A 17,141-nucleotide genomic window follows, 5' to 3' on the forward strand; every position below is an offset into this window, starting at 1 on the left:
GTTGTGTTTCACTCTGTTGACTTCTGATCCCTTCAGCTCCGGACGTCTAGCGTTTAGAGGTCGACATGCCGTGTGCGTCAGTTGTGAAGAAGTCTTTACGTTGCCCGCTGCCAGGGGCCGGCCGCTGAGAGACTGTTGCCGACTTCTTATGTAGAGTGGAACTTTTTTTCCACCGGTTCAGTGTGAAGTGGTCACGAGAAAAAAGTACTGGGGCGACTCCGCGCCGCATACCTACCCCGCTGAGAGCGCACAGCTCCGTGAATAGTCGCTGCCCACAGTGAGTGTGGCGGCTCGCCAGAACTACCGCAGAAATCAGCGCGGTCGCGTCCACTCGCCGTTGCTGAACAGCGAAGACAGCCAACAGCGGGTGACTACGAGAGAGTGACGTAGAGGAGAGCGAGCTGTGTGCGCGCGCTGCGCAGGGTCATCGAGTCGGAGGTTGTCTGGCGGGTTTTCTGCTAGAAATCGTAAGCATGTGACTTGCATGTACAGCACCGGCGGGAAGCTGCAGCAGTGTGGCGCACGAATACTTGGTTAGGCGACGTCAACTTCAGGCGGCGTCGCCCGCAAGCCACAGCGAACTGCACCGGTGTCTAAGAGCGGCAACAGGGCTTGGAAGGCGCGGCAGGACATTTGTCGCTCGAGCACTCTCGCTGGCAGATACTTGCGGCTTCAATTGCAGAAGCACCGACATGTGATGAAGCGAAGGAGGCAGAGAATCGGCACCGCTGTGACGTCGGGCGACCTGCACGCGTTGATGCCAGACATTCGCCTTAGAAAATGCGCACAGAAAGTTCAAATCATCAACGCAGCCACTTTACCTGACGCACGGATACAGATCGCAGTCCGTCTGGTTACGCAGACCGCACCGCACTTGCCACGAAAAGAACAACACCGAACGCTTGCTTCCTTGCAACAACTCGCCTCCAAGCCCAAAAAACTGACACACCGCAGTCTCCATTTCGCTAGAAAACGCTCCCAGCAACCTTCATCAAGTCTCATCACCCCGCACCCGGGGCCGGTCCCTCCTCTTCGACAAAGTCGTCCCCCTCCTCACATCTGATGAGGCACAAGCAACTGAATGGTACCACAGAGTGGACCGAACCACAGAATCAACCGAAGAGAAAATAGGCATGCAAGCAGTTAGTTTATGTGTTCCGCAGAGCCAAAACACATGTCGCCCCGTTCTTTACCTCCCTATTTCGTGTTCCTTAGTCCTCGTAAAACAAAGGGGCTGCTGCATTGAGTTCTTCCGTAGAGGCCAGAAACTGCATCACTGGCACACGCAACACGCCGACAACGCCTCCACTGCTTCCGGGACCCGCCGGACCTCCTGCGGGCGTCCCCGAGGCCAAAAACACTCCGTGCGGGGCTCCTGGAGGCACCATTCCTGCTCCAGGATGGCCGCCGTGATGCCCCCCACCCCCCATCATCAACGCGTGTTGTTGAGGCTGCGCGGCTACTGGCCCCCCGCCTCCAAACGGAGGGAGGCATCCGGCGCCCAACGGCCCAGCAGGCCCAGCAGTTCCGCCGGGCGCAAGCAGCGCACCAGCTTGGGCCGTGTGCGGGAGCGGATGTGGAGTCGCATGCAGCACTTGTAGCCAATAGGATCCCACACTCGCAGGGTTTGGTGGCATCCGTACAGCAGCCATGCCGGGAACAGCGCCTTGCCCTCCCATGGCTGCAGCGGCTGCCGCCACGGCGTTGTCCATTGGATTCTGAGGGGCCTGTTGTGGGGGCAGATGGCCTCTGGGCGCCAAGCCCGCGGCGTTACCAGGAGCTTGTTGGCGCGATCGGGACGAACCAGGGGAGGCACCGCTGCCGCTCAATGGCCCTGGCTGGGGGGAAGACACGGCACGCTGACCATGATGCGAGCCTCTACGGAGACTGTGAGAGCCAGTGACTATGGGGCCCTGTGTCTGGGAAGACTGCATGGCGCCAGAGGGATGGATCCCTGGCGCTGCTCCTGACGACGGCGGCACTGTCCCTGCTCGCAAAGGGGCCCCGCCCGCCGCTCCAGCCCCCGGAGGCAGCGCCGGAGAGCTACCACGAGTCCCTGTGCCTGACGTCGCTCCACCTCCGCCTCCACTCGCAGCTAAAAGTCGTTTTTCCCCGCTTTCAGAACCTCCGGCGGGTAAAGCGGCTGTGCCCGTTGTTTGGTTCCCTTCTACGCGCGGGGCTGCGTCATCATCCCCCGTGCCTGGAAGAGTCTGAGGGGGCAAGTTGGCAACTCCAGGTTGCAGTCCCGCCCCTTCAAAACCCGTGCACACTCTCACCAGGGAACTGTCTTCGCCCCCTTGATGATGAGGGAGCAGGACCCCACCAGCTGGGTCGCCTGGCCCTTCACCAACTCGGACATCTTCCGCACCGCATCCACGCGCGGCCACAGACGCAGCCACGGGGGACCCTACAAAAGTGTTTAAGCCGCCGCCTCCACTGATGGCAGCCTGGTGTCTCAGGGCGGCGCTCACGGCTTCTTCCTCTGAATGTGCGAATCGGCAGTCCGCGCCTTTGTAGCAGCCGTTTTTCCGCGATAAATAGGGGCAGAGTCTCCGTTTATCAGGCCCGTGAGACAGCCCCCCCGCCGCTCCGTGGTGGTAGGCGCCTCCGTGGCCGTCTCCGCCGCCTCGCATGTCTCCTCCAGCATGTCCCGTCCCGAGAATGCCTCCACCGACGTCCCTTGAATTCTTTGACCCTCCAATGTGAGCCCCGCCTCCCTCGAAGAGGACTGGGGGACACGAGTTGTCGCTGAAGTGCTGCCCGTGGGTGGGTCGGTCTCCCGCTCCAGGGGCCCCGCGGTTCCGGGACGCGCCGCCGGAGACCGCGTCGGGCGCGTGTTCGTGGTTCTCTCGTTTGGTGTGGTGAGAGTACACGGGGCCTCCGCTGTTTCTGCCGCCTGCCAGGCCTCCCGCCTCGCCGCCTCCACCGCGCGGGTGCGGCGCGTGAGGTTGGTACGGGGAGCCAGAACTTGAACCCCGAGCGCTCCCGCCGCCAACATGCCCGGCACGGTTCTGAGGCGCCTCGGGCCCTAAGGCGCCGTCACTCAACAGCGCCCCCGCAGCGGACCCCTCCGTTCCTGCCACGCCTCCTGGGGCTGCGCCTAAGGCGCCTCCGCCCCTCGGGCCGCTGACCCCGTGGTGCTGCCCTTGGGGAACGACGCCGGCGTTGTTGACGCCGTGGCCTTCTGGTCCTTCGAGCACCGCGGCTCCCAGCCCTACGGCGCCGGGAGGCACGAGCCCATCGTGCGGCTGACCCACCGGGCCGGCGATACCCGCGCTCCCTCCTCGTCCTCTGCCTCCTCCGTCCCCGCCTGCGCCGGGGGCTCCACTCGCTGGAGGGGCACCCCCCACGTGGCTTCTGGATCCTCCCGCAAAGCCGCGACGTTCATGTTCGGAGTGTGCCCAGCTGCATTGATCGCCGTGTGTGCAGCGCCCCAGGGGGAACCAGGGGCAGAGATTGGTTTTGTACAACCTCTGCGTATTCGAGTTCCCCTGGCTCCCGTTGCCGTTGTTGTTCAGCCCACCGCCTCCCTGCGCGGCGCCGGCCGCCCCGCCTCGCCACTTATGGTGCGTGTGGGCGAGTCCTGCGCCAGAGGGCACTACCCGGTTCTCGCCGGCTGCTGGGGACCTCGGCGGCGGCCGCCCAGGGGCTCCCGGCACCTGCGGCGCCGCCACCGGGGAGGAGAACGAAGACGGAGTGTTGGCGAACGAGAACAAAGCGGCAGGGTTACTTCCTCCATTCCCTCGTAGGTGCGGCAACTCTTGCACCCCGCCTAAAACAGACTGCGGTTGAGTCCCGAAGCCTCTTCCGCCTCCGCCTGGGGGCTCGTTCAGACTTCCAGTGCCTCCCCCTCCGCCTCCCCCATTGCGCGACCCCGAGAGTGCAGAGTTCCCGCCTGTGCCTGGGAGTGCTCCGCCGTAAGTGAGGACCGGAGGCGCGCCCGAGCCCCCTCGGTCGCCTCCCCCTGCCCTCTGTCGACTCACACCGCCTCCTGGTGCGCCGTGTGCCGGCGCCGAGCCACCCCCTCCCAAGGGCGGCTGAACCTGCGGAAGGAGGCCCGCGGAGGACGGCGTGTTGCCTGGACCCGAAAAACGTCCAGGAGACGGAGGAGGCAGAGACACACTCGGGGCGCCCGAGGAGGAGGGCGGCGGGGCGTCTACCAGGGGAGGCCCGTAAGGAGCCGTGAACGCCCCCGTCGAGCGACTCGCCGCGATAAGGGGAGACGTCGAAGAGGCGATACGTGGAGGCGAAGACGAGGGCGTGCGGACAGACGCACACGAGCTAGCGCCGGGCGCGCCCGCCGCTTGTTGAGACGCTCCAGAAGAGGAGGACGGGGGTGGCCCCATCGACTGGCGTTGTGAAGATCCAGCCGCACCCGCCGCGGCGGCTGCAGGGGGAGGCGCCATTGAGACAGGAAAGAAGGCTCCAATGTCGCCAGCTCCGCTCAGCGGAAGATCAACTCGCAGGGGCGGCAGCAGGCGTCCTCTCGTTGGAGGGAGGCGGCACCGGGTGATGAACACGCGCTCTGCCGGAATGGGAGCGCGACAGTGGGCTACATGTGCGAGACGGAATTTTGTGCAAGTCGACGGTATTGCTTTTCTTCGAGGGCGTTTCAGCGGCTTCCAGCAACGGGCGTCGCTTGTACCCGAAGTGAGGCTCGTGCGATCCCGCGGCAATACCGTTGGCGCGCGACACGTGGAGTCATCAAACCGTGTGTCTATGCGCCGGATCCCTTCGCGAGATCTCCCTCGGCACGAGGAGACGCGCAACACTGGAAATGGAAGAGAAGAGAGTTTGAGGCGCAAATTTCCCTTTGTAAAATATGCAGAAACCGTCTCGTGCGCGGGCACCCAAGTCGGGAAGGGCTCGCCTCCACCCGCCCGCGCATGCACCCTGTTCGCTGGCGGCTCTTTCGTGACTGCCTTTTCTCTCTCCAGCAGAGTGTCTGAAGTTTTCTTACGGCTTCGGGGCGGGACATTCCTGGCTGACGCGTGGTGCCGCGCTGATGCGAGGAGACACGGCACGCCACTGGAAGAGTCCACCGTCTTGCGTTCAAAAGAGTTCCCGGCATCAGAATTCCCTGGTGAAACGTGCAAGTGTCGCGCGCGGGAAGAGCAGGTTTTACTGCAGTCTCGGAGCCACTCCTCTGCACTGCCCATGACCGCCAGCCGCTAAGCGCCATACACCGGTGCGGCACAGCGGCCGCTCGCCTGGTGACAGGAGAAGCCGAAAGGCGCGCGAGCCGTCGACACCCTGGGAACGCGGAAACCCGTTAGAGTTTCCTGGCTCTTCCTGCGGCGAGAAAACCCCGAGCCAAGTTTTCACGAAAACGGGAACGCCGCTTTTTTGGCGCAGTGGTGCGTGGGCACCGCGGCGCAGAAAATCCAAAAGGCTTCTTTGGCTTTCGCAAGTCAAGTCCCACTGTGCGGTATTGAGGCGCCGCCACACCAGCGGGCGGCTGTCTGACTCTCTGAGTGGTCACGCCAGGCGGAGCAACCCCCCCACTCAGCCTTCCACTGATTCTGTCAGACCCCAGCAGTTCTGCCACTCCGGCTGCACCGTACTCAAATGGCGTGGGGGTCATACGGACGGCAGCCACCCTGCGGAAGTGACTAACGGCGACCAGGCCGGCTCGCACACAGAACGGCAACTCAACGGCAGGACGAGCGCTCAGCCGGCAGAGATACGTGGCGAGCTACACGCGCATTCCTGTGCTGCACGGCGCAGCAGTTCGCGGCCAGGACGCTCTTTGAAACTGCGCAGCAGTCCGCGTATGGTGCGGCGGGGCTGTGAACGACACAAATTTTTCCCAGGGGGCAGGCCATCACGAGTCGCATCACGTGTAGTAGACGCGTTGCCTCTACTGGAGCAAACAACAGCTGGTAAGGAAGTCCCGCCACAGTGGACGTGTTGACCAGAGGCTCTGCAGGCTCCCGCACGAGCGCTAGGGAAAGGGTACCATCTCTTTGCAGGATAGGAACGTCGCTTTCACCTGCTGCAACCGGTGCCCAGCGAAACCCCCCTGCGATTTTCTTTCTCTCTCCTCTGTTTCTTCGGCTAGCAAGGGGTCCGTGTGGATGCTGGATTCCGGTTGGACGCCGGCGAAGACGCGCAAACCTGCGACCAACGAGGGGTATAGGGTGGTAATACGGGGTAGCAGAGACAACACGCGCGCTGCGATGGGCGGGTTGACTGGCTGGGCCGCGCCACATTCCCCCCCTGCCGTTGAGGTGACACGTATTTGTGTGATACGTGTCACACTGCAGTTCCAGAGGCTCTTGGGTAGCACACTCCAGAAGCGCGAGTCCGCAACGGTCACCAGAGCATGTGTTGGTACGTGTCTCTCAGGACCAGCAGGAGGCACTAGAGTTTCAGTGCCGCTAGTGGGGAGACGATGCAATTGGCCTATGCTATGCGAGCTTTTCCGCCGAGGTGGGGGCGCGCGAATGGCAGACGCCATTCCACCTCCTGCCTCCCCGAACACAGCGCGGCAAAAGGCGACTGCGCCATGCACACGGTGTGGCGCAGTGCCGTCCAGAGACACCAAGACGGACCTTGCACAGGTCTTGCGGACTACCCGGCAAAGTGTCGCATTCCCGTGCAGTGGGAAAGGCCCGTGTGCATTGCCGGCACCTGGTGGTCGCCCTGGAATGTAATTGTTTGGTGAGAATTGGGACCGGGCCTCCACCCAGAAGCTGCATTGCAGAGCTGCAGATAAACCCCCGTGGAAAGTGTTAAGCCTAGTGGGGGAAGTAGTGCACCGGGTGCCTTAGAGTGCAGTCCGGTAGGGAAGTCGCCACACGTCCCTCTCCACAGGACGAAGCCCGGAATCCCAACTAGAAAGGCTCATATGACGACCGTTCGTTCCGGCGAACAAGAAGCAACGCAAATGCGTCCTTCTTTATGGGGCTGGCGCATATCCGACAACGCACTCCCTGATACAACAAACATATCTCCATCTGCGAAACGCGGCAGTTCAGCGCCTGCACGAAATTCCTTGGCCGTCCGGCAGCGAGGTAAGGCTGCAAAAGGCCGGCTCGAGGCTACACCGTACCACCGTTACGAAGCGTGCGGTCGCTTCAAAACAGAAGCACGTCTGCGTCCCTAACTTCACCCTGTAACACTGTAGTGTGGCAGAGTCTGTTCACTAAACACTGGGAATCTGGGAGTGGAGTCAAACCCTCGGCTCAAACAAGATACGGACCCACAAAACCTCAGGACAAGTCGACCCATACACTCGTAACACCCCACAGCAGCCGCTGTGATGCTTCCCTAGACCTCCTCTGGCCCGGTCTCGTCGGTGTCCCCCCACTGCATCGATACTCGTAGCTTCGGAAACAAATTGAAAGAGCTTTTTTCAGCCTTCTCTGTTGACTGACGCCAGCGTGCCCATGAGAGAGAGAGTCCCCTTCACGTTCCTTCTTTTCCTGTATGTGTCGCACGGGGCGACCGGTCTGCGTCAGTTTAAACACAGCTGGTACGCTACTGCCTTCCTACCTACTCTACCCGAACATAGGCCGCTCGTCCTCCGGATCTCTTGGAGTCTTTTCGCCAGGAGTAAGAAGAGGCGTCTCGTTTCCCTGAGGTCTCGCTGGCGGCACGCGATTGAGCGTCTCGTACTTGCTGAGTTTGTTGGCGTAGCCGCCCGCAGCCGAGCCCGGCCCTCGCTTTGAAGCAGCCAGGCTTTTTTTCCGTCCCCTGCCCCCCCCAGTCCCCATGGAAGCCGCCTGGCGATATTCTACACCTGCGGCCTGATGCCGAGACAAGTCCTCAAGTGGAAGGGAGCTGATTCTCCGGGTCCCTCCTGCTCGCCACTGAGAGGAAGAGCCGTCAGTCTGAGCTTCGCCGCTGTTGCCGCCGTTCACCAACTGCTCCCTGTGCATTTGTCGTTGATGTGACTGGAACTTGAGCAGCTGTCGGCGGATTTCTCCAAACTCTCGGCTGCCTGCTGTTCCGTCCCGGTCTACGCGCCCCCCCGGCCGGTCCGACTCACTCCCGTCGTCACCTGTTCTCTGTTCGTCGCCATCCGATCTCCCCTCACCGTCGCGAAGGTCAGTCTCGCGCTTCTCCGTCGAGCCCTCGTCTCCCTCTTCCGTCACATCTTCCCTCCTGCCGCCTGTCACGCTCGCCGACGACACAGAAGACGACGAATCGGGGTCGTGCGGCGCTGCATCGAGTCCATCTCTGCTACTCTGACGTCCTGCTGCCGCGCCGCTTCGAGGGGAAGACGGGGCACTCCCTTTCTCGTCTCTCTCGCGCCAATCCTTGCGCGACCGGGGCCGAGACACCGTCCGCTTCATGCTGTACTGGTGCGGCATTCGGGGGGACTTCCCCTCTTTTTCGCGCTTCTTGATGTCCCGCGGGCTCTCGCCCTCCCCTCTCTTTCTGTCCTTCCGATGGAGTCTCCGCCCAGGATTCGACTCCTCTTGAATTCGCGTGCTAAAGACGCTGCGCCACTCAGCGCAGAGCTGCTTCATCACTTCCCTGTGGGCAGCTGCAGCCTCGCGCATTTCTGCGACGCCCTTCTTGCTGTCAGGCGACGGGTACCGAGAGTGACCGCCATCTTCTCCTCGCGCAATGTCTTTAAACGCCACTAAAGCGGCGGACACACGCCGCGTTTCTGCTCCGCGACCCACTGCTCGGCTGCTGGCGTCTCCGCCACCACAAAGTGACTGGCGCCTCTTATTTCGCTCTCGGCGGCGCTGATGCTTCAGCTGTTCGATGGCAGCTTGAACGCACATCTCCCTGCGTCACCACACCACCCAGACGGGCACTGAAAAAAATTCAACACGACCATCAAGAGGACGCCAGTAGAGTTCCACGACGGCAGTGGGGCCCTTACGCGGGCATACACACGCGCAAAAGCGTATACATAAATACATGTGTAGTTGCAGTCCGCGCGGGGTATAAAAGGGTAGACACAGGTCGCTATATTCAGCGAGCCTGCCGACCAATGCACACGGAAATCTATTGTGTCAACCCACAGGAGATGCGGCAAGCACTCTCTCTGTTTGACTCGTGAAATGACGAGATAAAGAAAACCTGAACTGCTGGTATTCTGCTAGTGTGCCGCTCGGCAACCCCTTGGATCCTCGACGTATGCTTCAGAGTGCGGTTTTCCCTCACCAGATACACAGCAGCATCGCGTCATAGAATTCCGTCGTGAAGCCCTCCAGGATACACTCGCGATTTTTGCGGTCAGAGCGCTGAATGAAAACCTTCTTCTTGGCGTAATTCCAGTATCCGTCTCTCATGTCCCATGCGGTGATGATGCCAAGTTTCTCTGACTGCATGCCGCGAGCTGCTTGCAGATCTGACTTGGAGTAGAAAGTGAGAAACGACTCTGCACGCGCACAAGCCGACACCCGATACTCACAACGCAACAATCGAGAAATGGAAAATCGCTGAACCTAAAATTTGTGCGACAGTTTTCGCAGAAATATCTTTCTCTAGCGCCTGCACTCCAATGCATCCCGTAGGTCTTGTCGCCTTGGAGCGCGAGTCCGGAGACAGCTCCATATATCTGCTCTCTGCCGGACCGTATCAGCCCCTCGGTGTCGAGAAGATCGCATAGTTTGGTCTCGAGACTTACCTGCGTCTGTGCCATCCATGACGAAAAACCTCATCTTGTTGCCCTTGACTGCAGAGTCCCATATGCCATCGACTTTGACGGCGAGGCACCCCTTCTTGCCTACGTCCCAAGCGCGATGATAGCCAAGCTCCATCTCGCTCAAAACTGGCAGGCCTTCCCCAGCAGGAATCCACGCCGACGCTCGAATTTCGCTGCGCCACAGACCGACAGAAAGCGAACGAATTATACACCAAGCACGACAAGAGGAATGTCTGGGTGTATAGCGGAAAAAGAAAGACAGGGAAAGAAGCCAAAATGGCCCGACGGCGAAAACTGCGCCGTCTGAGGGCCTGTGCCAAGACGACGAGCGACAAAAAAACGAGTTCATACGGAACATACAGACGGCGGGGCAGACACGCACGTTGTCCAGCAGCGGAGACCACGGCACATGTACGCCCGCTTACTCAGCCATTCATGCGTATGACTATGTACCTAAAGTATAAACGTACATGCAGAGACGTCTCATGCACATACGACAAAGTGCGTCTAGTTCCACGCGTTGCGCAAGCAGTCCACAGATGGTGAGGCAAAAATGACTGCGCATGCTGTACGAGAACAGAAAAGCTAGGCGTAGGCTGTGCGTCGTTCAGGTTTTGTGCGCAGCTGTGGACACTTGTGGAAGGCATCTGACGTGGAGCACGTGGCGCAAGCGTGTTTAAGCAAGCGCGTACGCGATGTCTTCTGGCGTGATCAATGGCTCTTCGTCCTCGCCAAGATGCAAGTCGTCTGCCACCTGGTCGCTGAGAGGCCACACATATACACACACAAGACTCGAAGGCACAGCGAATGCAGCGAACACAAAAAAGGCTCCGCAGGCGCGCGTCAGGCCTCTGCAGCGGAGCAGCCGGGAAGAGATGTGCAGACGCACGCGTCCGACGCAAACGAAGGCGACTCAGCTTTCCCAACAGCTTTCCTCAACCAGTACTCAGTTGCGTTCCTTGCGCCCGCGTTCCTCGCGCCCACGTTGCCTCGCTGAGGTACCTGATATCTTGAGAGGCCACGACGTCGCGTCTTCGAATCCTCTGTCGAACTTTTCCGTGGTGCTTGTCGGGCAAATTGAGATCGTCGTCGGCAGTGTGCGCGGCAGCCGCGCCGCCAGGAGAGGCTGCCTCTTCCTCATCTGCTTCTGAAAATGCAAGGAGCACAAAGAGACCTCGCCAAAAAATGCAGCATCGAGAGCAGAAAAAAACCCGGACGGGGTACAGGGCATCAGAGAAATCGACACAACAGCGACGCCATGAAGGCGTATGAAAACGGTGTATGCACCCCAGTAGACACACCGACTCAAACCGCGACTGGAGAAGCAGGAATCCACAAAACGACGCGAATGGCAAGCGTTGCAAAAACGGGGAACACGAACCCAACTGGCACCACCTCACGCTGCAGTAACCGACTCCGTCTCGAGACAGGAGGAAGTGGAGAGGTGGAGCGCATGGGAGCCGCCATTCAAAACACCCAGAGACTCCAGTTGCACGCAGAGATCGCAGAGGCGCGGCCAGAAAGCCGGAACGGGAAGACAGCGAACGCTATGGAATGACAAGTCTCAGCTGCGAGCATCACGCTTGGTGTTGGGGCGAGCTCCAGCGAAGGGCGTCACGTACCGTCGAATGCGCCCAGAAGATTCTCCTGATTCATCTCCTCGATTTGCTCTCGCCAGTCGTCTCCCAACAGCTTGCGGTAGAAGCCTCCGAGGTCGTTGCTCATCACGCTGCCTTGATGCGTCGGCGCCGTGGTGACCGAAGAGGCCGCGCCATCGAGGTCGTCCCCCTCGCCGGCTCTCTGAGAGCAAAAGACACCAAGAATCAGCAGGTGGGGTCTGAACAGATTATGTCGGAGCCCAACCCGAGGAGAATCTTCGTGAGGAAGCCTCGCAGATGGGCGAACGCAGAAATCGAAACGACGCCGCGCGCCCATGGCGGCGAGGGGGACACAACGGGCCTTCGCGGCAAGCCGGGGGGCGGCACACACTATTCTGAGGATTTCCGTACTCTGTCCTCTCTTCTTGTCTACGGGGAGACCTCGGTTTTCCACTTTCACGCTCGCCCCCCTCCACTCCCTCATATCGCGCCCTCTCCACTTCCTCGCGCGCTCATTCTTTGCAGATCTCCCCCTCTGCGCTTGCCTGCGAAAGCGGAGAGGCGCGACTACATGGCGGGCGCCCGGAGGGCGTGGAAATGCGACGCTAGAGTTTTTCTTGGTGACTCCAGCTTCCCTCTGTTGGCTCCCCGCCTACCTGTATCCTCGAGAGATCCGCTGCCCTCGGGGCTTCTTGGCCATGCTCGCCCTCTTCTGGTTCGCGCAGCTGCGCAGCCGCAGCGGCCGCGACGGCCTTCATCGAGAGTTGCGGGCGCGGGACGGACTGAAGGGCGTACTTGGAGTCGTGTCTCCTCAGCGTGGACTTCTGCCTGGAGATTTGCCGATCTGGCGGGCTCTGTCTGCGCGGCCCGGAGTTCTCCTCGCTGCAGGAAGGCTCCAGGTTCCGCTCCAACCCTGGCGCTGCGTCATCGCCATGTCCAACCGCTTGTGAGAAGCCGACGCGGCGAGCCCCTGCGGTCGCGGGCGAGGGCGCTGAGGCGCGCGACGCGGGGGACAGGCAACGCGAGCCAGCGGGGGACAGGCAACGCGAGCCCGCGGGAGACGGAGACATGGAGACGGCCGCGGTCTCAGAAGGCGAGGACGACGTCGACAGTGCTGCCTGTTCAGAAGACGAGAGGAGGGGGTGTGCCGGGAAACCCATGGGGGAAGGCGCTGCGGCGTGCGGCGCGTCGCCAGGCTCCGCAGCGGAAGCCGACGGCTCGCGTGGATCTTCCATTTTTAGACAACGAAGCGACTCGAGTCAACAGAACAGAGGCAAGGAGCCAGAGAGGAAGGCAGGAACGTTCGCAGCGCCATTAAACAAGCCGAGATGGTGGCGCCTCAGCGGCTCCTGATAGAACGGATGTGGCTCGCGCGCGACAGAGGACGCCTCGGCACCTGTCGGCAAGCGCATTCGCACACAAGAACCAGAGACCGGCGTCGCTCAGTCTAAACGCGAAAGGCAGGCACGCAGCCCTCGCGGAACAGCACAGTGTGGCGCACTACGAGACGCTGCTGCGACAGGCAAGAGGCCAGGTGCGGCCGGGGTTCACACGAGAAATAGGAAGAGGCGCGGAAGACAACGAATCGACTCTGCACTGCGGAAGTCGACAGTCGCCCTGTCTCTCTGAAAGAAACTCGAAAGCCACGCGATTCGAAAAGGGCGCCGCCATGAGGACTGTCCGCAAGCGCGGTTCGTCGTCCTCCTCCCCCAAATCACCAGTGCAAGCGAGGTATCAGGGGAAAGCAAAAAGAGAGAGTGGAGAGTGAAACGGATACTCAGATACTATGAACACGAGAGGGAGTTCAGCGTTTGTAGTCCTGCATGACAGGCGCATTCCAGCAGACCGGACAGGAGGCCCGCAGACTCTGGGAGTCGGATGGTGCCTGCGTTGAAACAACCGCGGCGCACCGCGACTGCGTAGGACGCAGCAAATGCTTCACGCCTGGTAAGGTTAAACAACCGTGGGAGAGCGAGACGGTGTGAAGGGCACAAACGCCTGCTTGGGGGGCGGGATGAAAGAGACTGGCGGCTGGCGCAGGCGTGCGGCGCGGCTGCGGCGGGCGCAACGCGAGTGTGCGTTTCTCGCGCTTTGAGTTTCTGCCGAAAGAACTCCAGTTCGTGGAGCAAAACGCTGACCGGTCAAGTTGCACGGCAACCAGATTGAACTTGCACGGGTTCGTTTTTCCCGAGAGCCGCGTCTAGTTCAACTGCAAATCGGCAGTACAGAATGAGGCCGAGCGCCAAGCTAGCGGCGTAGACAGCGCCATGACCCCTGCGGAACGGCGTATCTCTGACAAGAGGAGAGACGCCTGCTTTGTAGCGAGAAGAGGCACGCGAGTGGTTGCTGAGGTTCGCGAGATCGACCCACTCGACTGCCCTGGACTTGGCGAAACACTCCAAGTCGTTCGACTCCCGTGGCGATTTCGAGGAAGCAGAACACAGAGGTAGGAATAAGCAGGTCAAGTATCCCCTTTCCTGTGATGCAAGACAAAGGTACAAAAAAAACAAGTCGCAGCGGGGGCCGACTGCGATAAACGCGACTGGCTGAACCGGCTTGCCTGCCGCAGTTCTGGCGCAGTTGCTCATTCAATCTGGGCTAGCAGAGTTGAGAGGCGGCGATTCGTGGGCGCATGCGAGGACAAGCACACGACAAGTGTGACGGCGGTTAAGACATTGTTCCTCCGGAGTCGCTGACGCTGACCGGTTTGCGGAGTCTCATCTCTTTAGTCCCAGATCTGTTCCAAGAAAACGGGGTTTCTCCGCCAGAGAAGGTGACGGACTGTCTTGAGTTCCTGCTCGCCTTCTTTTGAACCTCCTCCTCACGCTCAGGCGCATGAGGTCTCACCAACTCAACGCCGAGCATGCACTCACTGCCTTGTGCACGGAGCGTGCGCCAGCTGCAGGAACAGGCGAGGGCCGTGGTGAAACCTGCCAGCAACTGGCGGAGTGAGAGGAGGTGAGTTACAAAGTTTTGTCGAATGCGAGCCTCACTGCGCGAGACACCGTTCGCGTTTCCCACACCAGCCACTCAAGGCCGGCTTCAGTTCTCGGTCGGCGAAGTCGACCGAGAACTGAAGCCGCGGCACGATGACGCAGAGTGTCCATGTGGGGTCCACTTAGAAGTTGGATTGCCTCTGTGACGAAGTTCTCGTTCAGAAAAAGCGGGCAGGTTTTCCCGGCTCGCCGACAGCCGAGCGGGCGGCTGGCGCGCAAGGATGCAGACCAACATCACCTGGTCGCCTGTGTCTGCCGCAGTTTCTAAATGCGAGCTCAACCGTTAGAGTAGACGCTACCTGGCGCTGAGGGCGACTTGGGAGGGAGGGTTGAAGATGCCTTGAGTCAGATCCTCAGCGACGCAGATGGATTGACCTTACCAGTCCCTCGAGAGGGGGCCCGACCGGCGTTAGCCAAGTTGTTTTGTGTTAAGAGTGTGGTACCGCGGGCGACCAGGATCCCAGTCTTCGAAAGCGGATCCAGGTTGACCGACAGAGTACGGAAACCAAAGCGCATCTGTGTCGCGCGAGACTTGCTGTTGGCACCTTTTCAGCCCTTCCTAGTCCGCGTCGCCTGCCCGCGTCGCACTGCCCTGCCGTTCTGCGGCTTTACCGCTGCACAGCCACAGACAGCTTGGGGAAGTGATGCTGTTGAGGACACAAAAAAGCGGCATGCAGCATTGACCATCTCACTGCGTTCAGCAATGAGATGGTTTGTGGCGAATGTCGTTCGCGCGAATGCTCATGTTGAGTACGCGCCGAGATACCGTGCCCGAAACAGCTGCATCCACTTTCATCCACTTTGCGTTCACGATGTGGAACCGGTGTCTTTCCTCACATAGCAAGACAAACAAGCTACGCCGCCTCCATTGCCTATGCAGATCCATCTCTTGTCACATCTCGCTGAAGGGAATCAGCAGGACGTGTTTTTTCATCGTACTTGATGGCCTGTGTGCGACCAGATAGCCTCCGCTTGCGTCTGGGGCCCTGCTTCGTAAGCCTTCGGCAATCCCCCGCAAAGGAGTTGCATAGGCGCTGCTAGTCCGCGCCACACAAGAGCTCTGTGACTTCCGGGCAACTGCAGTGGCGCCGGGACAGCTATATACTACAGATGTCCGGCTGTTTGTAGGGGCAACCTATTCTGAATCGGCATCATGTTTTGGAGCAGTGCCTATTTGTTCCTGCGGTGGTGTTTCTCGCAGTCTTCGCGGTGGCAGCAGCCGCGACTCACCAGTTCAAGAGCCAGGTCGTATAGCTTCACGTCAGTGAAACATCGCCAGCGATGCTTCTTTTAGCAACACACCGTGCGTTGACGAAGTGTTATACCTGCCTGCGGCCGGGGCGACCTGTCTCTGCGAAACGCTGCCAGTTGCTCCCATCTCCCTCCGCATCAAGCTTATAGTAGTATACCATGTAAATACATATGCATACGTAGCTGTTTGGCGGGTCAACAGAGGCCAACGAGAGGAAGCAGGAACGAAGAAAGGGTCGTTGTGGGGTTATGTTTGTTCACGGTGACAGGCGGCAGGACTCAGCCAGGTAACAACAGAAAACTCCTCTCTAGCGGCTTCATCCACGTGCTTCAAACTGCACTGCTTCTGGTGTGGATCCGGTGATGGCGGGGGAGTGGATGGCTGGGATCAAGCTAGTGTTTGGTGTCTACGGTGCCGCAGCGCCACCAGCTAGCACTGCGAGGAACCGCACACCAGCTTCGTGGCAGAAGGTACGCTGTTCACGGCGTTGCTATCACGGCATTTGCTTGCTTGGTACTCTATCACACGGAGACAAATGTTCGGATGCAACTCATCAAGAGAGCAGAGTCCTGTCAAACACTTGCATTACTGTATTGGTCAATGTTGCATTATGCAAAGCGCACTGGTGGCATTCGATGGATAACTTTCAAACACACTGAGAAGCAGACGGGACAGTCGCCAAACGCACACGCGCCCCCGGCTACCTCTGACTTGAGGGGAGATGCAGGCTCATTCGTTTTCCAGACTGTGGCTGATATCTCAATGTTGTCCTCGTCGAAGAAGGCCTGTCAACGTGGCTGCCGGGAAGGGTTCTGGAGGAACCCAGCATAAGGTACGAGCCACGCCGCCGATAAGACGTACGAAACTAAGAGAGATAGAAGGTTGTCAGGGGTCTCACCTACCTGAGGAAAGCAAAGATGTCTAGATATATTCTGTGTTACAGTGCAACAGGGAAGCACGGTCGTGCGTTCCCCCTTCACAGCACGTCGTAGATGGGCATGCAGTTCGAGCTCTCGATAGGCAGCCCTCGCAAAGAGGGCGTGAATGCCAACGAGTTTTTTTAGCTCTTGACCAGATATCAGAGCTGCAGGCCTACCACTCTCGACTCTCTATCGTTCTATACCTTTGCTCCATTGAGTTCTTTCTTTGGGGAGGCAGATCCAGGAAATTGGAGGGCAGCTGTCCCGTCCGTCGTCCCCGGGTGGATCCGGTCGATCAGCGGACAAAAGTCGCGTTGTCATCGGGCTTGTGGCGTGCCGGACCGTCTCTTGCAGAGAAATCCCACGAGCTTTTTATGCAACACCTCATTTCGCTCAAGCTTAGCGGGGAGGAGTCAATGCAAGGAGCGGCGTACAGGAGCCCCGGTGCCCAGGGCACGTTTTCGCGCGGCGGTGGTTTTCCACTCACGATACGGACAGAGACAGAGACTCTCTCGTAAACACCTCGCTCTGCTCGTGGCAGCGGGGCACCTCAGAGCATCGGCCCTTTCTGAGGAAGGACTTGTTAACTTCTTACGGCGAGCATCGGCGCCGCACACCAGCCACCTCCTCGCGGTGGAGGGGGGCTGCCTTTTATGGCTCTGCAGGATCGTCAAAATAAGGAGAGTCCACGGACTTCCCGAGTTGCAGTTTTTTCGTCGTTCTGGCCTCGATCGCCGAGGCTCCTCCGGTTTCCCGCCACAGATT

The 17,141-nt window shown here is 60.0% G+C and overlaps 2 protein-coding genes across 2 annotated transcripts; both read right to left on the reverse strand.

Annotated features, from left to right (window-relative positions):
* Positions 1-1,211: 1,211 nt before the first annotated feature.
* BESB_070600 (zinc finger (CCCH type) motif-containing protein) lies at positions 1,212-4,406 on the reverse strand (the record flags this gene model as incomplete). The annotated part of the gene is made up of 1 exon (XM_029365433.1): positions 1,212-4,406. One exon carries the CDS (start codon positions 4,404-4,406, stop codon positions 1,212-1,214), a length of 3,195 nt encoding a protein of 1,064 aa, XP_029217917.1.
* Positions 4,407-7,502: 3,096 nt separating this feature from the next.
* On the reverse strand, positions 7,503-12,443 carry BESB_070610 (uncharacterized protein; the record flags this gene model as incomplete). The annotated part of the gene is made up of 7 exons (XM_029365434.1): positions 7,503-8,745; positions 9,127-9,343; positions 9,593-9,783; positions 10,303-10,371; positions 10,613-10,757; positions 11,233-11,410; positions 11,865-12,443. 7 exons carry the CDS (start codon positions 12,441-12,443, stop codon positions 7,503-7,505), a joined length of 2,622 nt encoding a protein of 873 aa, XP_029217918.1.
* Between the last annotated feature and the right edge of the window lie 4,698 nt (positions 12,444-17,141).

The sequence above is a fragment of the Besnoitia besnoiti genome (assembly GCF_002563875.1).
Source record: "Besnoitia besnoiti strain Bb-Ger1 chromosome Unknown contig00007, whole genome shotgun sequence".
Lineage (NCBI taxonomy): Eukaryota > Apicomplexa > Conoidasida > Eucoccidiorida > Sarcocystidae > Besnoitia > Besnoitia besnoiti.